General features: G+C 34.1%; 1 protein-coding gene across 5 annotated transcripts in view; it reads right to left on the bottom strand.

The window, feature by feature from the left end:
• Positions 1–27,901, bottom strand: part of STAG2 (stromal antigen 2) — a 133,100-nt gene that overhangs the window by 18,124 nt on the left and 87,075 nt on the right. For all 5 annotated transcript variants that reach the window (XM_035008336.1, XM_035008333.1, XM_035008341.1 and 2 more), the window contains 16 exons: positions 25,564–25,671; positions 23,701–23,812; positions 21,855–21,972; positions 21,119–21,222; positions 19,976–20,068; positions 19,755–19,844; positions 18,974–19,177; positions 17,258–17,328; positions 16,631–16,718; positions 16,457–16,537; positions 14,073–14,165; positions 11,051–11,225; positions 6,332–6,471; positions 4,809–4,910; positions 1,622–1,770; positions 7–135 (listed from right to left, as the gene is read on the bottom strand). In XM_035008336.1, the coding sequence (XP_034864227.1) occupies positions 7–135; positions 1,622–1,770; positions 4,809–4,910; positions 6,332–6,471; positions 11,051–11,225; positions 14,073–14,165; positions 16,457–16,537; positions 16,631–16,718; positions 17,258–17,328; positions 18,974–19,177; positions 19,755–19,844; positions 19,976–20,068; positions 21,119–21,222; positions 21,855–21,972; positions 23,701–23,812; positions 25,564–25,671 (1,857 nt within the window). The remainder of the gene's footprint in view (positions 1–6; positions 136–1,621; positions 1,771–4,808; positions 4,911–6,331; positions 6,472–11,050; positions 11,226–14,072; positions 14,166–16,456; positions 16,538–16,630; positions 16,719–17,257; positions 17,329–18,973; positions 19,178–19,754; positions 19,845–19,975; positions 20,069–21,118; positions 21,223–21,854; positions 21,973–23,700; positions 23,813–25,563; positions 25,672–27,901) is intronic.

The following is a 27,901-nucleotide window of genomic DNA, read 5'->3' as shown; positions in this document are numbered from 1 at the left end:
ACATACACCGTTCTTTTGTCTTGTCGGAGTAGTTTAGAAGAAAATTCACTCAGAATATCAAGAAATGCCAAATTTAAAGGTGGATGGCTCTCTCCTTGTGGGTTAGGCTCTTTAAAAGCAAATTCTATGCCATCTCTGCAACAATAACAAGAGACAAACATTTAAGGGACTACAAGTTTGATAACTTAGAAAGGAAATTTCTCTCTATAGTTTTGTTCCACTAAGATGTTTCCTCTGCCATGCATTTAATCTGAGGAATAAAGAGAATAAAGGAGGCTATAGTGTGAGAATGAGTAATTATATCTACATTTTATGTCACTGTTACTTTAAAACAAAACAAAACACACACAGGTACACACATACACATAGCTAGCCTTTACTTTGAATGTGGTTTGGTGTACCTACATTCCTTCCTTGGTTCTCTCCTCCATAGAAAGTAGCCCAAATTCTCTCATGTAATGATCAATACATTTTCTATATTTTTCAAGACATAAAGGAGACCTAATATAACTATAGAACTTAAAAATAATTATTAAAAACTATTTGTAGTGACCCATTTAAGAGTAAATTTAAAAATTAAACTTCACTCAGGGTCTATTTTAACTACATTTACTTAATAATAAATACCTCTAATCAAGACAACAACCCAACATTATATTCTTATACTATATCAAAAATGTAACTGTGTAAAAAACAATCCAGATGAAACTGGGGAGTAAAGAAGGCAGGCTATTACATGAAAAAAATAATATATTACCTTCTCAAAATAATCACTAATCATTATATGTGTGGTCCTTAAATATTACCTACTATTATCATCCAATGTATTATTAAGAGGCATAAAAAGGGATATGAGACCTTTAGAGCAAAGTGAAAGGAGAGTGAGTTAAAGTTGGAGAAGGTATGGGACTAACTTAAAGAGCAGAAAAATATCTGTAGGGAGACATTTAACATTTTTATAACTAAGTAAGGAGTAAAAGAGACACAAATCAAACAGAGAACTTTCATAAAACAGAGTCCAAGCCTCCTCATTTTCCCAGAGGCTAGGCTCTTCATCCAGAATTAAGAAATAAAGGGTATTACTATCCACGTGTTGGTGATGTTAAAACTCTAAAATACAATCATATTTGAAAATATGATTGAGCACTAAATTACATGCCCAAAATAAAATCAGATCATTTCCAATTTTGATAAGCCAAAGAATATATGCAGACAGAAAGAAGGCTGTGGCTCAAAACAAGGGAAAAGGTCACTACAAAATAGAAAACAGAATCAGAAAAATTCAATCAAATCTCAAAAATTTCTCTACCTAGCAGTGAGATTATAATAAAAGCTGTTAAAAGAGATTTTATAATACCTGATGAATATGTGTTGCTTTTCTTCACATAATTTATAAAGATTTTGTATTGTTTTAATTAAAGCAAAGACTTTCTATAAGAGAACTTTTAGTCCCAACACATGTGTTAATGGAGATAGCATTATTACTGGTTCTCAAGAAAGGAGATATGTCACAGATTTGAAAAAAAATAATAAAGAGTTTGGTTATTCTAAACAAAAGAGGTAAATACAAAATATTTCATGATTAAAAAAAGGAGAGCTGAATAAAATATTTGGAGATTACTTGTGTAGCATAGCAATGGCCTCTCTTGTTTTCAATTGATCGAGTCCAAAAGTTAATGCAAAACGTCGAGCAAGCTCTTTTATGCCACTAAATGTTGAGGATGATCTATCAAAATTATAGCCGTTTTCTTGTATCATTTCATTAAAAAGCTGTTTGGAAAGAAAAAGCACGTTAAAGTTTTGTTATAATTATAGATTACTAACATCTTTTAAGATCCCATATTCTCTATTTAAAATATACTAGATGCTCATAAATGAGGCACTGCATTTTATGCTAAAACATGGATTTTTAAAAACATGATACAAATAAAAATATAGTACTTCACATAGGTAGTTACGGACATTAGACCAGAGGTAGTTACGGACATTAGAAACTCTTAAGTTACGGCATAATTCTATTCTGCTGGTGTTAACTGGATATTAAAACAGCATATAAAAATATAAAGAAAAAGGAAACCCACTCAATTATTAGGCAACTATGCTGTTACTTTACATTTACATGATGCATCTTCACATCAAAAACTTCCATCATAAGTAAGCACAACAAAATACAATTTTTCAACTACTGAATGGCCAAGGTTTTTAACAGATAATGGCTACTACTGATAAGAATATTATGCAATGAGCACTCTGACCTGCTAGAAACATAAACTGAGATAACCTTTCTATAGAGGAATCTGTATTGAAAGCTGTAAAATTTTGATGTCCTTTGACTAAGCAATTCTAATTATTGGCCTTTATTCAAAGGAATAATATTTGTGCATGATACATTGGTACAAAAATGTCTTAGTGGTATTTGTAATGGCAAGGATTGTAAAAGACCTCAACATTAAGCAAGAAGAGATCTTGGGGCTCCTGGGTGGCTCAGTCGTTAAGCATCTGCCTTCGGCTCAGGTCATGATCCCAGGGTCCTGGGATCAAGCCCTGCATCGGGCTCCCTGCTCAGCCAGAGGCCTGCTTCTCCCTCTCTCACCACCCCTGCTTGTGTTCCCTCTCTAGCTGTCTGTCAAAAAAATAAAATCTTAAAAAAAAAAAAAAAACACGAAGAGATCTTGGTTAAATTATGGTCCCTGTATAAAACACAATACTATACAGTCATTAAAAATGCTCAGGAGGGGCGCCTGGGTGGCTCAGTCCTTAAGCATCTGCCTTTGGCTCAGGTCATGATCCCAGGGCCCTGGGATAGAGCCCCGCATCGGGCTCCCTGCTCAGTGGGAAGCCTGCTTCTCCCACTCCCCTACTTGTGTTCCCTCTCTCACTGGGTCTCTGTCAAATAAAATCTTTAAATAAATAAATAAATAAATATGCTCAGGAAAGTATTTAATGGCATGAAAGCGTTACGGTTTTATTAACATGAAAAATTCAGGGGCACCTGGGTGGCTCAGTTGGTTAAGCGACTGCCTTCGGCTCGGGTCATGATCCCGGAGTCCTGGGATCGAGTCCCATATCGGGCTCCTTGCTCAGCGGGGAGCCTGCTTCTTCCTCTGACCCTCCCGTCTCATGCTGTTTCTCTCTCTCTCTTTCTCTCAAATAAATTTAAAAAAAAAATGTATTTAACATGAAAAATTCAGGCTTGGAAAATAGAATGCCCAATATGGTTTAGTTTTTATAAAACTTAAGATTTCATATAGGCATAAAAAGACTAAGAAGGCTATTAAAAACTAAAAACGTATTTGTTAAGTGAAAAACAAAGATAAGTTATATTTTTTCTAGTTCATATATTTTCTAAAATCTCTACAGCGAGCAGCTATTATTTTATAGGAAAAGTTACTTAAATGTTACCTTTCAAAACCTTTTAAATTCTATTAACTTTAATAAAGAATATCCAAATATGCAAATGGGACTAAGAAATTTAACACCTAGATTTCTTTTTATTTTATTGAAGATTTTTATTTATTCATTTGAGACACAGAGATACAGATTGAGAGAGAGAGAGCATGAGCAGGGGGAGAGGCAGAGGGAGAGGGAGAAGCAGGCTCCCCGCCGAGCCAGGAGCCGGACGTGGGGCTCGATCCCAGGACCCTGGGATCATGACCTGAGCCGAAGGCAGAGTCTTAAACATCTGAGCCACCCAGGCGCCCCAACACCTAGATTTCTTAAAAGCAAGAAAACTTAGGAAACTGAAACAGGTTAGGTTATATTCTACATGCATTTGGTCTCCAGAGACAAAAGTATACTAAACATATGATTTTTATCCATTTAAACCTACCTCAACAGTGTCAAAATGAAAATGAGTTTTGCAGTTTGATTATAAGATTGAAAAATGCTCATTAAAATAAATATGGAAATGAGAAAAAAGTAAAATTCACTTGATACCTACCAGAGCAAGTTAACCACAGCTAAAATTTTGGTGATTATTTTTCCAGATAGATATACAGATAAGTACAATTTTATAGGGATGCTGTACTATAATCTTTTAAATTTTTTTTTAAAGATTTTATTTATTTATTTGACAGAGAGAGACACAGCGAGAGAGGGAACACAAGCAGGGGGAGTGAGAGAGGGAGAAGCAGGCTTCCCGCGGAACAGGGAGCCCAATGCGGGGCTCAATCCCAGGACCCTGGGATCATGACCTGAGCCGAAGGCAGACGCTTAATGACTGAGCCACCCAGGTGCCCCTAATCTTTTAAATTTTATTCTCAAACTATATATTTTGATCTTTACATATTAGTGAATACAGATCTACACTAATTTTAAGTGCTACACAATAACCACTGCAGAGATGCACTACACAATATATTCATCTAATATCCTCTTCATGGACATTTGGATTATTTCTAATTTCTTGCTATTATAAACACTGTTGCCATGTGTAATATGGTATACCCCATTTTGTATACTTGTCCTATTACCACCTCGGATAAAATTTTAAAAGTAGAATTGCTGCCATAATGGCATACATATTATAAATTTTGACATATATTGCCAAACTGCCTACCAGGAAGGTTGTACCAATACATACTGCTGACAGTACTATTGCCCCCACACATTAGATAGCTTTTTGCCTATCTTGCCAGTCCGAAAGCAAAAAATGATCTCGTTTGCAGTGTCTACTAGTGAGGTTGAAAATCTTTATTTCTACTTTTATGAACTATCTATTGCATCTTTGCCCAGTTTTCTACTTGTTATCTTGGAAACTATTAGGTATTAATTATGTTCGCCTAAAGTTGATACTCTTCATATCTTACCTGCTGCAAACTGAGAATAAGGGTCTTTGCACACTGAATTTTGTCTATCTGCCTTGTTTTACTCATTGTTTCTTTGATGATATCTCCATAGTCATTATAATACTAGAAAAGAAATTTATACAAATTAGAGCTTTATCTCTTAAAAGTCCTGGACAATAAGACTAGTTTCATGTGAGTAGTATGTCACAAAATTTGTATTTGGCTGAAATTACGCATTCAAAGAGAGAAAAAAATGTTACTGAAACTTGAAGACAATTTCTAAGCATATTAATCCCTAACACTAGTAAATTCCAAAATAGACAGTTGAGATCCAATCACCTTAAGCTCCAGACCGGTTTTAAGGAGGTGTGGAGTAAAACAATAATAATCAGGCTACGCACACTTTCAGAAATAACACAAAGGATATAAACAAAGTTCTTGCGCTCTTTGTGAATTATTAAGACAATGAATATAATTATAGTTACTTTTAAAGCTTATTCATTGTTACTGGCATGTAGATCACCTGCAGTTTCCAACTTTATTAATTTGGCTTATAGAAACTAACAGCCTATTAACATTTAAAAGAAAACTCATTGTGTGTCGACATTTATATTATCACATTCATTGAATATGAAATCTTTTTCTAATTTAAGACCTTGTTTCAAAATGAATACATAACAACTCTGAGATAACAGGATAACCATGCCCTTATGACTAATAAAACTAACTTTATAATACTTAAGTCTAAAAAGTTTAAAACTTGTAAAACAATTTCACAACCTTAGTTTTTAAAAAAAAAATCTAAAAATATTTCAAAGAGAGAATTAATTAGGTTTTGACAACTTTATTACATATTTTATTTGGTGACAGCAAAGGCTTAAAAAAGTTTATATTTATAATTAGTTTTTCTTTAATCCTTTCTCAAGTAAAATCTATCTTACCATATTTAGTTATATTTCATTAGTATAATTAATAATATCCTTTCTACTACCACTTAAATATTAGAGAATCTCACAGGTACTTAACGAAAATTGTGAATAACCCACTGTGAATCAAATCAGATTTTCAAAGCCTAAAGGAACCTTAGTTATCACAGTGGAACAAATGAAAGAAAGGCAGGACACAAAAGGTATTGAATTACTCAAGGTCAAGAGCTGCATAGTAACCAAGCCAAAAGTATAGCAGCCAGGTCTCCTGACTCCTAGAACAATACCTGTTTTATGCTACATCAAGCAGAGGAGGAACACCATCCTGTTGTCTTAAACTAACCACAAAGGTAAATTCTAATAGTGATAGCTAACCCAAGACAAGATGTTTCCAATATTCTAAATGAAGTGAACTCAATAAACCCAAAATGTCCATTAATGGAAGACTAGATGTATGAAGTAGTATTACCAAAAATGTTAAATTTTAAAAGAAATTTATTTTATGCTAGAAAAGTAATTTACTATTTAAAAAATTCAACGGCAATCAGAAATAAAAGCCAGTGTTACATTCATTTTCTTTTAAGCATTATAAAAATAAGTTGCTATCCACAACTTTACCTTCATATACTGCTTGAAGATATCTGCAGCAGTATTCATTTCCACCACAGTATATACAATTAGCTTACAAAATGCTGCAAGTAAATTTCTCCTCTTGTGCAGAGCTTCAATTTTACTGGCTTCATCCTCCTGCTGACCATCTGGGGGAAAAAAGTTACAAACATTAAGCCATCTGTATTTTACTTCAGCCATATGTATTTTTAAATTCTCACTATAAAATACCTTTATTTTGGAGAATGTGAAAAATACAGTAAACACATTTAAATAAAATACAAATTATAATCACACTTAATATCTCAGTGAATGACCAGTCCACTAATCCCAATAGACAAAATTTTTGCAAATTAAAATAGTAATCATAAGGCTGCTTATTGAACATGTAACAGGAACAAGTTGAGTGAGTCAGAGGAACTGATGTTTTAGTGAAATCAGGCTGAGTCTGCCTAACGCTTTCTTTCTTTTTTTTTTTTTTAAAAGATTTTTATTTATTTATTTGAGAGAGAGAGAATGAGAGAGAGCACATGAGAGGGGGGAGGGTCGGAGGGAGAAGCAGACTCCCTGCAGAGCAGGGAGCCTGATGCGGGACTCGATCCAGGGACTCCAGGATCATGACCTGAGCCGAAGGCAGTCGCTTAACCAACTGAGCCACCCAGGTGCCCCTGCCTAACGCTTTCATCCACTTCCCTATTATGATCGCTTGCCAATGAGATCTGCATATTCAATGTCCCTTGGTTAAGGGCCTGGGGGCGGGGGGGGGGGAAGCCAACCTCAGAAATTCTCCTATCCCTTCCAAGGATGACCCCATCCCACCTGGCCCCCAACTCTTACTGACACATACTTATTTTATATATATTACATATACTCAGTAAGTCTGACCTAGGAACTATTCTGTCTTTTTAAGATAACTTCACATATTTCTGCTCTGATCCATTATGTGAGATGTTGACATTCAGAGTTATCAAGGAAACAGACTTATTTCCTTCCAACTTCGTAGTCAAGAAAGCTGGACTATAGTCTCCAAGTACTGCCAAAAGATTATTTCTAATTATTTGATATTGCAAATAAAATCGTGATGAAGCCTTTTACACAAAAAACTATGTAAAGAATTTTCCTCTGAACAAACTTTACAAACAAAATTACTTATTAAAAGCTACCTTAGTTTGATTTACATTTCTTTGGTTAGCAGTGAAGTTCAAGTTTTTCATACATTTATTAGCCATTTATATTTCCTCCTTTTGTGAACTGTAGGTGCACTTCCTGTCAGGTCTTCAATATAAGGTTCCCAATATCAAAAAAATAATTTGTAAAATGAGAATGTTCTTTAAAACAAATGTTTATTTTACCCTATCTCTGATAATCTTCAATAACTGCTAGTAAGTTAAAACCAAATTTTGAGAATAGGGATTTAAGAGACCATCAGAAAAAGTTTTACTATCACAAGTGCATATTCCAGAATCCCAAAGCCATTTGCTTAGAAACCTAAAATATATTGTTTACGCTTTCAGAAGATTACACTGAATATATAAACTTTTTCTAAATGTCTCCGTGATTATAATGGAGTTCTATACAATACTGTTTCCAATCACTGTTCAGTACTACTCTTAGGAAGTACATGTGTGTAGATGTTCTCCCCCTACAGACTAAATTACCCAGATATTAATTAACCAGTTTTTGAGCTCTGATTTTGGGTTTTTTTCGCCTTTGTAAGGTGTGTGTGTGTGGGGGGGGTAATCTCTACAACCCAACATGGGGCTTGAACGCACGACCCTGAAATCGAGAGTTGCATGCTCTTCTGACTGAGCCAGTCAAGGCACCCTGGGGTTTTTTTTTTTTCCTCACTTCTCATCAAAAACTAGCCACCTTTTCTCTTGTGGGAATTAAAGAATGTTAGAGAAGTATCTAACATACTGGACCTTTCATAGATGTCAATTGCATTATTCTGTGTTGTCAATGCCTCTAGAAGCATTCTCTTTTACTCTCTCCTCACCTCATGTACATGGGCTAACAAATCAAATAAATAACCATGGGTCTACAACACCAGGAGCTAGATGAGAATGAAAACCAATGGAAACTCATGCTGCTGGTGGGAGAATAAAATAATACAACCATTTTGAAGAATATTTTTGCTACATGTGGTCAAATTTAGGATGCACAAAGACTATATAATCTGGCAATTCCACTCTTAGGTGTGTACTAGAAAAGCATTTGCACATGTGCTCAAGCAGGTAAGTATAAGAACATTTGTTGTACACTATTTATAACAGGGAAAAAATTGAAAACAACCTAAATGTTCACCAATATAAAAATGGATAAAGTAGGGGTGCCTGGGTGGCTCATCGGTTATGCATCCGACTCTTGTTCGGCTCAGGTCATGGTCTTACGGTCATGGGATCGAGCCCCACTGAGCCCTGCATTGGGCTCACACTCAGCGCAAAATCTTCAGATTTTTTCACCTTCCCCCTCTGCCCCTCTCTGCTCCTGCTCTCTCTCTAAAATGAGTAAATAAAATCTTTTAAAAAAAGGATAACGTGGGGTGCCTGGGTGCTCAGTTGGTTAAGTGTCTGCCTTCAGCTTAGGTCATGATCCCAGGCTCCTGGGATCAAGCCCCGCATCAGACTCCCTGCTTGTGCTCTCGCTCTGTCAAATAAATAAATAAAATCTGTTTTTTTAATAAAAGGATGAAGTAGGGTTAATTCATATTACATAACATCCAGCAGTCAAGATGAATAAACTATAACCATATGTCAACACGGACAAATTTCAAAAATGTTAATGCAAAAAAGCAAGAGGCAAAATAAAATGTTCAACATAATACCATTTATATGGAACCTAGCAACAGAAAATAAACTCTATATTGTTAAGAGATACATAAACTCTTGTTCAATAAAATTAAAATGCAAAGGCATGATAACACCAAATTCAGGATAGCAGTTATCTCCAGGGAAAAATAATAGGATTGGACAGGGATACAAATAAGGGCTCTTTCGTATCTATACTTTGTTACCAATTACAACAAAATTTGACAAATGCTGGTGGTAGATATGGACAAATATGTTATATTTTACATTTTTCAAAAAAACTGGAATACATTTCATTTTTAAATGGGGGGGGGAGGCCCAAGAAGGTAAGACTGAGCGTAATTTCAAGAAGCTCCTAGAAAATTCAGAAGTACTGGCAAGCTTATTCTGATTCTAGTTCTATGGTGTAAATGAAGCAGAGAGGCAGTCCTCCAACTATAACAAAAGGATTATAAACCAAAACTGATTTTGTATCAATTTTTGGAATGCAACTATGCTTTCCCAAAGAAGTTTTAAAAACTCCTACTCATCTTTTAGGATCCAATTCAGATGTTAGCTTATTTCAATGATGTTTTGACTCCCAGACCAGTTAAAACTTCCTCGACATGACCACAACAATGTGAACATGCTTCTACTACTTATCAAACTGCATTATAATTACTTGTTTTTAGATCTGTCTTTTCCACTTGAACTGAATTTTTAAAGGAAAAGCCCTTGTCTCATTTTTTGATATCCATAGCATCTAGTGTACTGCCTGACCAATAAATGTCAAATAAAAGTGTAACTAAACCATCAACTCAAAGTAAAAGATAAAAAATTTTAAGTATGGGGCGCCTGGGTGGCTCAGTTCGTTAAGCGACTGCCTTCGGCTCAGGTCATGATCCTGGAGTCCCGGGATCGAGTCCCGCATCAGGCTCCCTGCTCGGCAGGGAGTCTGCTTCGTCCTCTGACCCTATCCCCTCTCATGTGTTCTCTCTCTCTCATTCTCTCTCTCTCAAATAAATAAATAAAATCTTTAAAAAAAAAAATTTTTTTTAAGTATGTAAATTTTAGTACATGGACTTTTGACAACTGTTTTTGCTACTCTAGGTTTCTCAATTCTCTTCTAAGTTTTAAATACTTAATAACAAAGTTCTTTATTGAAAATAAGTTATAAGCCATGTCTAAAATTATATGTATTTAGAATCTGATTTGCAATGATATGTCAGTATATATATCGAGATGCACATATAACAATGTTATATTGTCCTTCAAGTATAACTTCATATTAAAACCAAACCCAGAAAGAAGCCACCCAACACTTTTTTCCATGACCTCTTCTTATTCAAGTAAGACATCTGTGTATGTAATTAGGGTAGAAAGAGTAACACCACCAGGCAAGGCTGGTGGGATTATTTTCCTGTGAACATTCTGTACTGCCCCAGACATTTGTAGAACAATTTCAAACATCTTCTAACATTGAGAAATTAGTTTAATACCCCCCCAAAATATGAAAACCTATGTTATAAAAGTATACAACAAAAATGTCACTTAAAGAAACACTTTATTCTGCTCAAACTACCTGAAAACTGGTATTACCAATGACTAAGGGGAAGAGGGAGTAAATTTTACTGAGTACCTATTTCATGCCCAGGCACTGCACAAGTCACTTTGCTTAATTAATTCATACAATTCTGTAAGGTAGCTATAAATAGGCTTGGGGCTAGTGAGAAGCAAAGATCTGATTCCAAAGCCTATGCCCTGAGATATCACCTTGTTTTAACAATATTACAAAAAATTAATACAAATGTGCTGGAACATGCACCTGTGTTTTATGTTTTCAGAATCAAATAACAAATAGTACTGCAACACTTTACATCACTGTTACTTAAATTTATGGTGGATGCAAAGACACTTAACAAAAAGATGCCAATAAAATTACCTGCGCTGTTGTTATCATCATCCTGTTCAATGAAGACATGATCCAGAATAAAGCTGAGCAACTCAGACTGCAATGAAGAATCAGGGGTGTAAACTAATGGCTCTAACATGTCACGCCCTCCTGACATAATTTGATGGCTGAAGATCATCAGAATATCACACAAAATAGTGAAGGCCTATTAAAAAAAAAAAAAAAGTACAGCGTGCTATAATCCAAGGTTTCTCACCAACTGCCACAAGTAACATATATATAACACAGAAACAGAATCCAACTTTTAAGAAAAATCAGTGTATAGTATTTTCCTAAATTTTTAAAGCTGAGGAATATAATTTCTGTAAAATGATTACTAGTATTTGCAATCATGCTTTACTAACTGCAAGGTAATTTCACAAATATTATTTTCAGCAACTTTAAGTGACTTGTACAATATGTTAACACTACCAAAACATGCAGTCAGGACTCAACCTCAGGTTTTCTGACTCCAAACCCCACTCTACACTTTATGACAATGCCTCATGGTATACATCCCTAAATATGAAATAACATATAAACTTGGTACCATTCCATTCCTTTATGGAAGACAAAAACTTATACCAAGGAGATCAATTATCTCCTAGAAGAGAGATCACAAAGTCCTTGGTACTTTTTAAATACTCTCATTCTCAATATGTATAGCGATTAAGTAGAAAAAACCACAACGAACTATGTGCCTGCTTACTCACTCATCAGACAAACATGATACTATCATAATAAACATAAAGCCAAGGTTCTATCTCAAGGAGATTTATAAAAACTCTGCCATTAGTTTTAAATGGAGTCAAACACTGGTAAAAGTATTCAGAAGAAAACTGGAAAATTCTAATTATGTTGGGAAAGGGTAACAAAAATAGAATTTGGGGGTCACAAAGTCAATAGCGAATTACATTTAAAGGAAGACTACTGCTAGACAGATAGCAGAGAGCACAAGCAGATCTCAATAATGTTTTTACCTTCTTGGAACTAACCACATTTACTTTTTTCTCTTTTCCTTTATGCTTTTACCTCTTCTTTCAGTCTTTCCTCATTTTACTACTATAGTAGTCATTTATACCCATCAGGATATCTGAGTTTATAAAAACTTTTGCAACATACACAATAAGAAAACAGAGTGATAAGCATGGTGATATTTACTAATAAGGTGAACTGGCAGGTCAAGTGAATTGACCAGGACATATTTCTGGAAGCTGTCTGGAAGACTGACATACAAGATATTTCATGACCAAATAATTAACTGCCATGGCCTGAACAACAGATCATATAGGAGGTTACATATGATAACCCATAAGGAATTGTGTTAATACTTCAAGAAACAGGGAATACTGGGGCGCCTGGATGGCTCAGTTGTTAAGCGTCTGCCTTCGGCTCGGGTCATAATCCCTGGGTCCTGGGATCGAGCACTGCATCGGGCTCCCTGCTCTGCAGGAAGCTTGCTTCTCCCCCGCCCACTCCCCCTGCTTGTGTTCCCTCTCTTGCTGTGTCTCTCTCTGTCAAATAAATTTTAAAAAAGAAAGAAAAGAAAAGAAAAAAAGAAAGAAAGAAATAGGGAATACTAAGCTGAGTATCTTGGTGGCATATGAAAACAAAGAGGAGTATTTCATGTTATTAATTCTGGATCAATGTATACTTCATTAAAATCCTGTCCTAGGAGTTTAACTCTAAATTCAATTTACTACCTACAGAAACTGGTTTCTTTCATGTGAATTGTACAGATGAAAATTAAATTTCCAAATCCTTTATTGCTACAATTCAAAACTACATACTTAAAACTGGAGAATTCAGCAATGTAATAATTATAGGAATATACTTCATACTTTTGCAAGAAAAAACGTGAAAGTCAGTTACTGGATCTTGGCCATTTAATAACTTCTAATTTATTTATGCCCAAGCATACACGTATGGGAGGAACAAATGGGAGTTGGAAGAAGAAAAATGAAATTAACAGTTGGATACTGAATGTGAATTTTTAACTATAAAACTCTAAATGTATTTCACTGAAATCAGTTTTGATATTTTAAAATAAAGACAAGTGACAATCACAAAGGTTGAAGGACTTTACTAATCGCTTTGTAGTTGGATGACCGTATCTGAACTACTTCCATAGTAGCTTTAAGAAGTAAATATACCCTAATTTAAAATAAATAGTAACACCAAAAATAAAAAACAAAATAAACCATACCCAACATAACACAAACTGCTGAAAATAGCATTTGTGATGACTGCTGGGGCTCTACCCACCCCAATATGCAAAAGTTAAAGAGAATGAAATGGTCAAAAAACCTTGAAATCACCATAACCACTTTGACTGTATCACTATTAATATTTCTTATTATAAAAATGTCTTCTCCATAGAAGCATTTAAAAAGCGTATGTACAAAAAAGCTTAATCCTCTATTAGGGAATTAAAACTAAACAGGTTCTCAGTCCCAGGATCAGAATTCATTTTACAGATGGGAAAACTACCTATGGCAGCACAGTTAACAATGTATTTTCAAAATGAGGGCATATGAAGTGGGAAGGTAACACTTTGAAGTCAGGGAAATGATTAAAATTTTTATTTCAGACAAAGTCCACATAAGAAAAAACAATGTACACAATCAGGATGGGAAGGAATGTCAGTATCTATCTGATAATATTCTCAGAGATGACAAAACCATACGGACCCATTTCCCTCCCTGAGGCATACTTGCACTTATTAATTTCAAGAATAACTTATGTAATATCATACATCTAATTTGTATATATGGGTCTGTTTACCAAGTGAGTCATAAATAACAACATAAAATAACCACAATGAGGGTAATCTATAATACAGTTTATAAACTCCATATGAAATTATTAATCTATTTTTTGAGTATCATATACATGGACAGATACAAGACATTTCTGCTTTGCTCAACCTCAGTATTACTTACATTTTCTGTATTAATTCAGATATTTATTAAGGGTTGCTTACAAAAGACGGCTACCTACAGTAATTACTAACCTGTTCCTTAACAGTAGTATTCACGTTGGTCAGGTAATGCTGACATATCTGACAGAATACCCGCATCTGTTTCTTTAAACGCAGCAAGTCCTCCTTGAAAAATTTAACATGAACAACTGTATAAAAACCTCATTTAGTATTTAAGATACTTCAAATTACATAAAATATTATCACATATTTGACTATATTTACTCTACTTGATTAGACCATTTTTCTTAAAAATAGCTAACAAACTGCAGCCTTAAAAATATCAGGTATATTAGTGCCTAATATCTGAAGTGGTCTGGGTCCTTTAAAATGAGAAAACCTGAGGCACCTGGGTGGCTCAGTCGTTAAGCGTCTGCCTTCGGCTCAGGTCATGATCCCGGGATCCTGGGATCGAGCCCCGCATCGGGCTCCCTGCTCTACAGGAAGCCTGCTTCTCCCTCTCCCTCTGCCCCTGCTTGTGTTCCCTCTCTCGCTGTGTTTCTCTCTCTGTCAAATAAATAAATAAAATCTTTAAAAAAAATAAAAATAAATAAATAAAATGAGAAAACCTATATGACTGTATATGGCTATCTTTAATGAATCTACTAACTTCAGAATGTTTAAAGAGTAAAGATTAATACTCCATTCTCGTTTTGTAATTTGAAGGATAGCCAACTGATGAACAGAATAAATTGATTTATAAAAGAGACAGCATCTTTCATTTCTTACTTGAAGGATACCAGTTGTACTTTTTAAAAGAGAGATGGACAAGAATCAGTTTTGTATTATTATTCCAATTTTAAAAAATTTTAATGTCTTGTAAACTTATATTAAAAAGATAAATCTTTTCCTAAGAACAGGTTTAACTTGATTGATTTGGTAAAGAAAACTTAACCAAGCTTCAGGATAATTCTGTATTTAGTATCATTTTTACCCTTTCCTCTCTACTCAAAATATAATCTCTTTTCCCGTTTTAATTTTTAATTCAATGCTTTTGACTTAGATGAGCAATCATATTTGCTAATATGATTATTGTTCCTACTATAAGCTTGATATTAAGTTAAATAAATTTCTTAGTTGTTTGACAAAAAATACACTAACAACAATACTGAATTGCTTTTTCAAGAGGAAAATACCCATTTCTTGTACTTTAAAAGCTCAGAGAAATTCTAAGCATTGAAAATTATTCTGAGGGCGCCTGGGTGGCTCAGTTGGTTAAGCGACTGCCTTCAGCTCAGGTTATGATCCTGGAGTCCCGGGATCGAGTCCCGCATCGGGCTCCCTGCTCGGCAGGGAGTCTGCTTCTCCCTCTCCCGCTCCCCCCTCTTGTGCTCTTTCTCTCTCTCAAATAAATAAATAAAATCTTTAAAAAAAAGAAAAAGAAAATTATTCTGATTCTGGGGCGCCTGGGTGGCTCAGTCAGTTAAGCAGCTGCCTTCAGCTCAGGTCATGATCCTGGGATCCTGGGATCGAGCCCCACGTCCGGCTCCTTGCTCAGCGGAGAGCCTGCTTCCCCCTCTCCCTCTGCCTGCCACTCTGCCTACTTGTACTCTCTCTCTATCAAATAAATAAAATCTTATAAATAAATAAATAAATAAATAAATAAATAAATAAATAAAATTATTCTGATTTTATGCAAAAGAAACTTATTATCAAGACAACTGTTTTTGGGGAAAAGAGCTATGAACAACAAATTCTCTATCTCCTAGATATTACACAGTATTTATAAAAATGTACCCAAATAATATTTAAGGCTACATCTACTGCAAGTACAATGTTTAAGTTTCCAGTTTACAAATGAAAAAGGCAAGGGACGCCTAGGGTGGCTCAGTCAGTTACAAACACAAAAGGCTATACTGTTTACTTCAATTACTCAACACATCAAAGATTACCATTACGGACAAAATTCTGAAAGTTCTATTACCCAGTAGCTGGCACATTATACTCAACCAGAAAGTGATTTACAATGAATTTGGAACACCAGTAGAAAGATCCTATGTATGAACAACGTGATCCCAAAACAATACTGAGGCATAAGAAGATCTAGGGTCACCTGGCTTGTTATCATCAATGTATATAATCCAATAGCTGTATGCTTGTTTCAAAAGCTCTTGGTCATAACTTACAAAATCTATATTTCTATATGCTCTCAATACTTTTGAGAATATGGAAATACATAAATTATGCCACCTTAAAATGTGAAAAATTTTTAATTTAAAATCATACCTTTAAACATATTAATGTTCTTTCACTGAATATACATCAAACTATGAACGTAACTTTCTAATGGTACACATGCCTAAGTAGTAATTTAGAAATAAGCAAGACTTTACTGAAATAATTGATCGCATTAAAAGTTTGCTGAAAACAGTTAATGATATTTAATGTAATAAGAACTCCACTGAACTACCACAAACCTTTGTAGAGCTGCTTTCAGTTATCTTTGCAAGCTGCCAAAGGATTACATAGTGAGTACACTGCAGTGCATGAATAACAATCTGTAAAAAGAAGCAAGAGAATACGGTTAAACCTAAAACGTCCCAAGTATTCATTCTTGAAGTTAAATATGTAACTTGAAAATAAATAAAAACCTGCTCAGGCATGTCTCCATTTTCAATTCCGGTTTTCAACAGTTTGTAATTACAAGCAAACAAATCCCACTTTGAAAGATCATGGGCACTGTAAAAAGGAATCAAGTTATATTTAAAAGTTAAGCTTAATCACTTTTATTCTGGACTTGAATGTTAACAAAATGCTGTCAAAGTAAATACAGTAAACTTTTAACAGGCACCCACAACAACAAAAAAAATGTATTTTTAAAAAAGTATGGTGGGTGATAATCTGCCAATTATTCCCCAATTCAAAACATGACTCTATCAACTATTTTTTATATACAAGCACAAGAAATCTAGCAGAACTGGGACGCCTGGGTGGCTCAGTCGTTAAGTGTCTGCCTTCGGCTCAAGTCATGATCCCAGGGTCCTGGGATTGAGCCCCGCATCAGGCTCCCTGCTCAGCGGGAAGCCTGCTTCTCCCTCTGCCTGCCGCTCCTCCTGCTTGTACTCTCTTTCTCTGACAAATAAATAAAATATTTTAAAAATTTATTAAAAAAAAAAAGAAATCTAGCAGAACTGATAACATTATAACCCTAAAACAGGCAAGTTGGTTTTGATTTTGCTACAGTTTTAAGAAATCAGAAACATTAAAATTCAACTTACTTATGAAAAGCAGTGATTCTCTTCAATGTTGACAATACCTGATACGCATCATCTTCATCAGGTTCTTCGCCCTATGAATATTAATTATATATAATATTAAATCTTAATAACCACCAAAGTGAAAAATCTTAGACTATCACATTAGTGATACCACCTTAAAAAGGAAGAATAGCCTAACACGACAAATTAACTTTGTCATTCAATACCTAGATCTGTCCAAATTTAAAGCAATATGGCTGGAGTAATGAGCCAACAGAGTTGTTATCACAGGTACATTATACCCAAGAGAGAAACACTGAATGACATTTTCCCCTCTCCCTTAAAGTAACCTTGACATAAAACTATGAAGACATTTAGTCTTTCACAGTAAAAAATGCATTAGGACAATAAAGAAAAATATAGTAAAGGACAAGCAAGAGATCATAAAGACAATACCTAAAAGATAAAACCTAAATGAATGAAACATAGTGCTCAAGAAAGACATACCAGACTAGTAACAATTTGGGAAAAACCTTCTGAATAAAGACTAGATATGCGCTAGTCCTTTCTGGATATCAATTTTCCAATTGAGAGTAACTTTAAGTTTTTGAAAATTTTATGAGTCTTACTGCATGAAACTTATAAATTTTTTAAACACTATTAAAAATACTGTACTGAACCCCAAGTCTCTCAAAAAACACTTGTTTCTAAACTTAGTTTTTCCACACAAATAATTAAACTTAATTAACCCATTGCTTGATTTTAAATTAACTCGTCCTAATCACAATCGTACCTAGCCAAGAGTAGAGCCATTACATTTTTTAACTAAGAATGTGATCACTATACATTAACTTATTTGCACAAACCGCCAGTTAGGTAAAACTTATAAGCATGGATTGTTACACAAAAAAAGAAAGCTTAAGAAGTAACGGCTAAACAAGAAAACTGAAAATTACACAGTCCATATGATCTTTGCAACATTAATGACAAAAGTGATGTGGAAAGGGCTAAATGCATTAATTTGAGAATTACGACTTTTTATTTTATGCAAGTCAATTAAACTGTGAAGTACATATTTTCTTTTTTTTATTATTAATGTTCAGTTAGCCACTGTACAGTACAACATTAGTTTTTGATGTAGTATTCAATGATTCATTAGTTGCATATAACACCCAGTGCTCATCTCAACATGCACCCTCCTTAATCAAAACAGATAAAAGTAAAAAAAAAAAAACATTAGTGTATTTGAGTGCCACACTTTTAAGTTTCTTTGGAAATAGAACACAGGAAACCCAAAAATCAACAGTCGCTATAACAGCAATTTATCAAGGCTTTACAGTATCAAAGATCATTAATTACCTTTCCTTACTAACACTGCCAAAACAGTACGAAATAGACTACTTTTGAGGCTACATGGCCATAGTCTAGCTCTCCTTTTCTGTTCCATTTACACCCTGTTGCCTAACAGCCTCTAGTTTAGCTAAACCCTGGTAACTTCTGAGATCATTTCTTTAAAGTTAAAGGGGCTGGGGGGGATTAGTTTTGCTTTCATCTTCTCCAAGTCACAGATTCTTACCACCTTCCCATTTTGGTGGAGGAGTAACAGTAGCATGATAATCAAAGAACAGAATGTCTGAATATTTTTCAACATACTGCTAGGGACTATCACCAGGAATGGTGACTAAATCAGTTACTCAAGGGGAGGGACCCAAATGACAAAATACTTTTAATATATACCTCTTGCAGAAAATCTTCAAGAAGCCGGTTAAATTTATCTGCCAACTCATCTATCAGTTGACTTCTTGAAATATCTACCCTGTTGAAGATTGTGAACTCTTCATTACAGAGTGCATGGTAAGTCTTAGAACATGCTTCCAAAACATCTGTATCTGTGTGCTTCTCTACAATATTCCGGATCTGTCGTAATAAGGCATCCAAATGCTGCAAAATCAAAGTTTTTTTCATTAAAACTAAGGTACATATTAGAAAAAACTAAGGTATATATGATAGGCACAGAAAGACTACACTAAAAAGCTTCAAAAATAATAACTCTACAACAAGTAGGGCATACATTTTGATGTGTTTTCCTAGTCGTGGTAAATAAATACACTGACCCACCCATATACTTATTTCCTCAGCTTTAATGGGAATAATATTACCTATCTCATAGGGCTTTGGTGAGAATGTTAATACAAAGAATTTATAAAAGTATTCAATGAATATTAACTGCTTTCATTTTATAATTGTTATTATCCAGCTACCTACCCCCAATCTCCTTAAATCTCTCAGATACAGTCAAATAATGGCTAGGAATGAGAAAATGGCTATGGTCATGAATCAAAGGGAAGACTCATTAATGCCATTCTCTAAATCCTACTTATAAAAAATAAAGAAGATATATAAGATGTAGGTTTCCTTTAACATTAGAAGGTTCAAGAATATAAACAAACAATATGATGGGATGAACAAAACGAGTAGTTTTTCTTGAAGGTGTTTTTATATAGAGGTAACATTGTACCTTTTCTAATCGTCCAGTGGTATATATTTCCAAATCAAAATATTGAGGCAACTGCAACAAGTTAGTCACCTTTTCTGCATCTATAGAGTACTTTGAAATAAAAAAAAATCATGTCAAAACATCACAATAATGTTAAGTAAACATTATAATACAAATCAGTTTGACATTTCCAAAGAAAACCTGTAATTTCTTACAAGTACTCGTCTATTACACAAACTTACCTTAGCTAATAACTGAGGAAGGGCCACAGCAAAAAGTTCAGTGATTTTTGTCCTGTCATCCAACTGGGTCTTCTTCTCCTTCGCTGTCAGCACCTAAAGTAGCACAACGATGCTTTTAAGTACTTATTAAACCTAATAACACTGTTAGATGCTCAAGTTTAAGTTAAGACATACAAAATAAGTAATGAAACTACATTTTAAATGACAGATACCAAAATTTCTACTATAAAATATGAAACCCAAAAGTAACAAAGAATAACTATAACGAGCACAATATTTTTTAAAAAACCACCTAAAATAACAGCAAAAAAAAAACTTGGAATAGTTCTAGAGGCAAAACCAATACCCAATTAAATTAACCAACGCTACCATTAGACAAATAAAGCAGCAGTTAGGAAGGAAATGTAGTTTAGGAGCTTATATAACAATGGGACTGAGTAGCATTTCAGCCTATTCTAAGCTGTGGGCCATGATGCATGGGTTATGAATTCAACATGAATTCACTCATGACAGCATGAATTCTATCATCAATTAGAAAAAGGAAAAAAAAGAAAACAAAATAAAATAGAATGCGTCACATACCATAAGTATTGTTCGAAGAACTTTTGTTTGTTATACACAAATACATATATATAGATGTATACTATGTAACAAACCATGTATTTTTGTGCCTCTTAATCAAAAAATTTTCAAAGGCTGTGGAGTTGTTGGTCTACAATACAAATATATGTGAACTTTGCAGTGATGCATTAAAATATAATCCAGGGAAATAGGAATTTCTCCATTTTGATGAATAATTATGTTTTAATTCCTGATTTTTATTAAAAGGAAAAGAAAGCAAATCTATAAATAAACCAAAATGCAAAAATGCACCATTCTAAAACGGTGAGCTAGAATCAGTCTTGAGAGCAGTCAATCATTTTATCTCCTGTAGTAACTAACAAAGTATCTCATGGAAAGAACTCAAATTTCCCATTGCTAATACTTTAAAATTTACTTCTAACACATATGTATTAGCAAAGATCATCTGAAAAATAAAGTGTAAGATTCAAAAATTTGGCTCTATAGTTACATGCAAGAATTTTTAAAATCATAATCAAAAGAAGAAACACACCTTAGAATAGTGAAACTATACCAACATACCCTTTTTCCTGTCCCTCTTCCCACAGGGGGATGACATTCAGCTGCTTGTCTAATGGTACAAAGCATTATTTCAATCAGAGCACTCTCTTGTCTATCTGTTAGTGCTGAAAAAAAAATCAGAAAGAATTAACCTATTTCTTTTCCCTATATGTTACTTTTAAGTATTACATAACAATCCTGCCTGTGACAGAATCTGACCTAATATACTAAAGAAAATCCCATTACTGTATCACAGATAGGATGAGAACTTGTTTACTGAACAGTACAAATCTGTGTACCACTGGTCCACAATTTAACCAAAGAAAATATGAACACGGATACCAGAAAAATTTTTTAAAAATTCAATATTGACAGCAACTACATCTTTCTTTGTAATATTCGTGTATATGAAAACAAAATTATTCAAAGATTTTCAAGTACTTTTTTTTTTTAAGATTTATTTGAGAGCGAGAAAACACTCCAGCGGGGGAGGAGTAGAGAGAGAGGGAGGAGGAGAGAATCTCAAGCAGACTCCGTACCCCAGCACGAGGCCCAATCTCAGGACCCTGAGAAAGAATCACATGCCCAACCGACTAAGCCACCCAGGCACCCCTCAATTACTTTTTAATATTAAAGATGTTAATAAGCAAGCACTCTCAATTACTTTTTAATATTAAAGATAAACAAATGGCGTAAGTAAAATCTAGTTTTAAAACTGACTAGACAACAAAATACCATTAACTAAATAGCCATTTACCTTCTTCTCCACTAAGAGGCTCCTCCAGCAACAAGCTATTCATACATTCCCAGTCTTTCAGTAGCTCTGTAGCACAGTCCCACATGCTATCCACAAGGTAAGCTGCATGTTCATGTAACTAAAAGTAAAAAAGAGCAATGTGTTCTTAGACAAACAGCATACTAGCCTTAACTCAAAAGAATGGAAATTTTGTTGGCACCATGTACAAACCCAAACAGCAATCTGTTTTTTGAGGTCAAATGGAAAACAGGACAAAGAAACTGCCTTAGCTGGCTGAGTATAAGTAAACCCAGTTGGGTAGTATCATTAAACATGTCTCACAATAATCATTACAACAGTTAACCAGAAAATTAATTCTGAAAAGATTATATGCATGTATATTTAGTGCCTATTTAGACTCAATATTACATGAGTTAACCACACTCAGTTACAAAATATACTATGAATTTAATTTAACAGGAGGGATAATGGTTACTTAAAACATAAAAAAAGTTTATCAATTCAATATATAAGCATATTATTTATCTTCATTTTGTGAAGCCTAAAAGGCCCTACAGCTTCCCAACTTGTTTTAGGGGACTATCATTACAATAATACCAAAACCTGTCGAAGACATTACAAATAAAAAAATATGGAGGCCAACATCTAACATGAACATAGAGGGAATATCCTCAAAAAACCAGCAAAGCGAAACCAGCAATATATAGAAAGGATAATAGATCATGACTAAGTAGGTTTTATCCTAGGAATTCAAGGTTGGCTCAACATTCAAAAAACCAGTCAACATAATTCAAATATTAATATAATGAAGGATAAAATAATCATCTCAATAAAATAATCACCTCAGAAAAAGCATTGGGCAGAATTCAACATCCGTTCATGATAAAACTCAACAAAAGGGATAGAAGGAAACATTCTCAATATAAACAACTACCATGTGACCTATCACTAATAACAATATAGAAATACTGGATGCCTTTCCCCTAAGATCAGGAACAATCCAAAGATGTCCACTCACCACTTCTATTCAACATTCTACTGGATGTCCTAATCAGTTTAATAAGGCCAGGGGAAAATGGCATAAATGTAAGAAAGGAAGAAGTAAACTGAACGTTATTTGCAAATGACTTGACTGCATTATTATAAAGAATCCCAAGGAATCTATTAAAACCTTACTAAAATAAGTGAATTTAGCAAAGTTACAGATGAGTGGTCAATATGCAAAAACCAACTGTATTTCTATATACAGAAAAAATTTAAAAATGTATTTAAAAGACCCTAAAACTGATTGAATAATACATAATATGAACACCAAAAATGTACGTTGGATCCTCTCAAATTCTGGTTAACAGGCAAATTTTCAACCTGAGGGAAACCTAAAAGAGCTGATGTTAAATGTAAATCCCTATCTACAACAAAATTAATAAAGCAGGTACCAAATATTGAGAACAAAGTGCAAGGTCTGTGTTAAGAGTTTCACATGAAAAATAAAGAGTTTTACATGGATTAGCTCAGTGATACCTAAGAAATTATTACCCACATATTTACAAGGAAAATGAGGCTTAGAAAGATTAAGTGACTAAACCAGTTACACAAATACTAAGTAGAGGGGCCCAATTGGTAATCAGGTCTTTCTGACTCCAAAATTCATACTCTTAGTACTATACATAAATCCTATTATTTGAACATCTTACTAAAAGAATTTTTTTTAATTTTGTGTAACGGGTACAACCCTATTATATCCAAGATATACTGTGATATATGGAAGATTTTAAGATGTACGTTATTTCAACCCCTACTCCAAATTGTTCTGAACATAAGTATAAAATGAACAACATCAACTAACCTCACTTTCCAGAAAGAAAAAAACCAATGTCTTAACAAGGTTGGCATTTGGACCTTGTCGTCCCCTTCTTTTCATCATACCGTCGTCCTCTGGATCTCTACGACTGAAGAGCCTATGATCAAGACAAAGTATTTACTTTTAAAACAAAAAAAACTCTATTTCCTAATTTAAAAAATTAAATTCATATTTAAGCATCTAATAAAAGAGAGTAAATGGGACCTGGGTAGGTATTCTCCAACATGATACCCAAGTAAATAATAGCTATAAACCTTTTTCATTTCATACTTAATGGTACTTCTAAGTCCTCTTAAATTAACTTCTCAAGTTAATTTTATGGAGTTATGGATTACTTCTTTTTTATAAGTTTTATTTATTTGAGAGGGAGCAAGCAAGCGAGCAAGCAAAAGAGCACAAGCAGGGGGAGCAACATGCAGAGGGAGGGGGAGAAGCAGGCTCCCCGCTGAGCAGGAAGCCTGCTGTGGGGCTCAATCCCAGGACCCTCAGACCATAGTCCGAGCCAAAAGCAGACGCCCAACTGAGTGAGCCACCCAGGCGCCCCTGGATTATTTCTTTTTAAAAACATTACTGCATTTTATGCAACCATTTCCTTTTGTAAAAGTATTACGCTAGCCCATACCATTTATGCACATTAATCTATGATATTCATCTCTTTAAAACTGAACATATATTTTCCTTCTATCCTTCTTGCACAATTGTCTCAAAGTGACTTCAGTGGCCTCTTTCTATGGATATCATGGTGGTTTTTCCTTATAAATAACAAAGAAATATCACTGGGTAGCAATAAATAGAAACTGGAGTATGAACATTTTACATCATGTACTCTAATAAACACTCCCCCATCCCAAACAGGCATTTTAATAAAATCTTACAAAGATATAGTTTAGTCCATGTGGTTCAAACTGTTCTCTTTATTTTTTTTTTAAGAGAAACCATCTTTTCTTTTTTCTTTTTTTTTTAAAGATTTCCTTTATTAATTTGAGAGAGAGAATGAGAGAGAGAGCACCCAAGCAGGGAGAGCAGCAGAGGAAAGGGGAGAAGCAGACTTCCCCACTGAGCAGGGAACTCGACAGTGGGCTTGATCCCAGTATCCCGGGATCATGACCTGAGCCGAAGGCAGACGCTTAACCAACTGAGTTAGTGGTTATGCGGTTAAGCGTCTGCCTTCGGCTCAGGGCGATCAAGTCCCACATTGGGCTCCCTGCTCAGCGGGGAGTCTGCTTCTCCCTCTGCACCCCCCCACGCTGCTCTTGTGCTCTCTCTCACTCTCTCTCAAATAAATAAGTAAAATCTTAAAAAATAAATGCCATTACATAACACTTGCTCAATGTTTTCTGTGGTCAGATATTCACACTGCTATCCATACTACTTAATCTGAGGTGTTACACCAACATAAAAAGGACTATAGGATTTTAGGGATTCTTACGTCAAACTATATCAAACACATGAAGCAAAACCTTTTAATATTTTCTAAAGCAAGCAGTAACAGGCTTAAGACTAAATATTATAATAGGGCAATAGTTAGAAGCTGACATTGGAGAAAACAATGAAAAATTAGGAAAAGGTCTTAACGTGATGATGTAGTTAGGTATATTTTTATATACTTTATATATGTTTATGTATTTTATTCAATAAAAGACATTTCTCTTTGAAGATTTAACTTCTACAAACCAAGTAAATTGGAGAATTGAAACCTTTAAAGGAAAGAGTAAAATGTGAAAGTTTCTACTTGACCTGTATGAATAATTTTTTAAATGAATTATATATATTTTTAGTATTGCTTACAGCACAATAAAATTACTATCATAAAAGTATACTTTAGAAAATACAAAAATATAGGTTTACTTTTTGTAGAGAAATTCCCCAGCTGCTACTGCTACTGGCCGGTGAGCTGAATAAACCAGATGGTAGACATTTTCACAATCTTCTGCAGTAAGAACTTCTTCACTACTCCTTTAAAAAAAAAAAAAAAAAGAGCAGTAGCAGTTTCAATGACTTAATTTTAAGGATACTGAGTACAATGATCCATGCTTGTACATTAAAAATAATACACTTTTCACTACTTGTGTTAAAAAAAGAAAAAGAAAAATTGACCTTATTTGATTATCATCTGTCAGTAAAAGCACGCCCTGACAAAAGAGCTGAATATTTTGTCAACATCTAAGATAAATGGGAGGTCAAATCAGAGTAAATATACCAGAATACAGAAATATATGGTGAAGAGAAGTAACAATGTGACAAGGATGCTAAAGAGAAAGGAAGACAAAATAATATAAACTAACGTAAAAAAATTAAGTGGTGGCATTCTAAGAGCTTAGAGTTAATAATCACAGAAAACACTCTGTATATATTTCACAGTAATATTAACGAGATATCACATTAAAATATACTAACAGCCCAATTATCTCACAATGATGAATACTTCACCATGTACTAAACACCATATGAGGAAATGCAAATGGTTTTTTGAAATAATCAACATTTAAATGCCAAAGACCTTTAATTACCATCTACCACTGGAAAAATCTTACTAAAATGTAGTGTTCATTTTCCTGATCTTATTTTTAAAAAACAAAATAAACCTAATAAAATCTTCCTGGTAAATAAAAGTCATTATTAGGCCCATCAATCACAGTACCCCAGGGTAAACCTTGTCGAGTTCTTCCCTTACAGACTCTGCTTTCAGGGTCCCGGTGTCTGGCAACTCTTTACCCCCTAATATGCTTTCCGTCTGCTGTGAAATAAACAATCTAGGTTTTTAGCATTCTATGTAAATTGAGAACCATAGGACCACCACCAGCAAAAAAAAGTCTAAAGTACATTAGATGATCAGTTGAGGAGCTCAGATCCTTTTTGGTTTTCTGCTGTGCTCAAAGTTTCCAGAAGTCTGATGCCTAAGGAAATATTACTTCTTTTTGAAAGAAACAAAACCAAAATGTTAAAATTCAAGTTTTGAAAGCCTTCTGACTTAAGATACTCTATGTATAATACTGAACTGTTACTGGAAAAACCACTTGTGTCATTTTATAATGAAAAGACATATATTGAATCAAATTAGTTAAAGTATAGTTAAATGTGCAGTTCACTCATTTTCATTGTTTGAGAAGGAATGTTCCTGACAACTTTCAGTTATTAGGTATTTATAATGGTTGAATCAACATAAATGAGTTTATTATCCTTCATAAAAATATGAGAAATAAGGAAAGATGTCCACAGGGTATTGAAGAAGCAGCAGCTACAGAAATACATATAGAGTACTATTACTTTCTTATTTCATAATTCTTTCAATACTTTCATAACATGTATATATATTTATAATTTTTTAAGTCCAACTAAAAAAGAAAATGCAATAGTTAAGACTGCTCAAAATAGCTATTATCTTACATATTTAATTCTTCCTCTACTGATAATCATTTAGGCTATTTCAATAATTCTATTACAAACAATGCTATGTTAGAGAATGTGAGCATTAAAATTTTGAATATAGATACTGCCAAGCTTTTCTCCAAAGGGGTTATACCAATTTATAGTCCCCCATCACAGTGTTTTAAAGACCTGTTTTTGCACAGCTTCAACAACACAGTGTATTACCAAACACTTTTGTATCTTTGTCAAGCAACAGGTTAAAAAATGATCTCATTTTAATTTACCTGTCTCTGAGTGTGGCTAAACATCTTTTCATATATTTTTAAATTTTCTTTCTGTCCATGATCTGGTTCTCTAACTTTTGACCATTATTAGGTTTCCATCCTTTAATTTATTTTAATTTTTTTTTTTTTTAAGATTTTATTTATTTGCGAGAGAGAGAATGAGAGACAGAGAGCATGAGAGGGAGGAGGGTCAGAGGGAGCAGCAGACTCCCTGCTGAGCAGGGAGCCTGACGTGGTACTCGATCCCGGGACTCCGGGATCATGACCTAAGCCGAAGGCAGTCGCTTAACCAACTGAGCCACCCAGGCGCCCCATCCATCCTTTAATTTATTAAAATTGACTCCAATGATAAAAATATTTTGACCAATCTGTCATTGGTTTTCTAAGTTTATGGTATTTTATGTCATATAGACATTTTTTCATTTTTATGTAGTTAATTCAATGATTTTTTTATGTCTAGGTTTTATGTCATGTTCAGAGAGCTCTTGCTCATTTTACATATAAAACAAAAAAAAATAAAAACGTCTAATCTT

This window comes from Mirounga leonina, unplaced genomic scaffold, assembly GCF_011800145.1.
Source record: "Mirounga leonina isolate KUSES-001 unplaced genomic scaffold, KU_Mleo_1.0 Mir_101664, whole genome shotgun sequence".
Classification (NCBI taxonomy): domain Eukaryota; kingdom Metazoa; phylum Chordata; class Mammalia; order Carnivora; family Phocidae; genus Mirounga; species Mirounga leonina.
The sequence above is the reverse complement of the archived record's forward strand: the minus strand, read 5'-3'. Positions and strand labels throughout refer to the sequence as shown.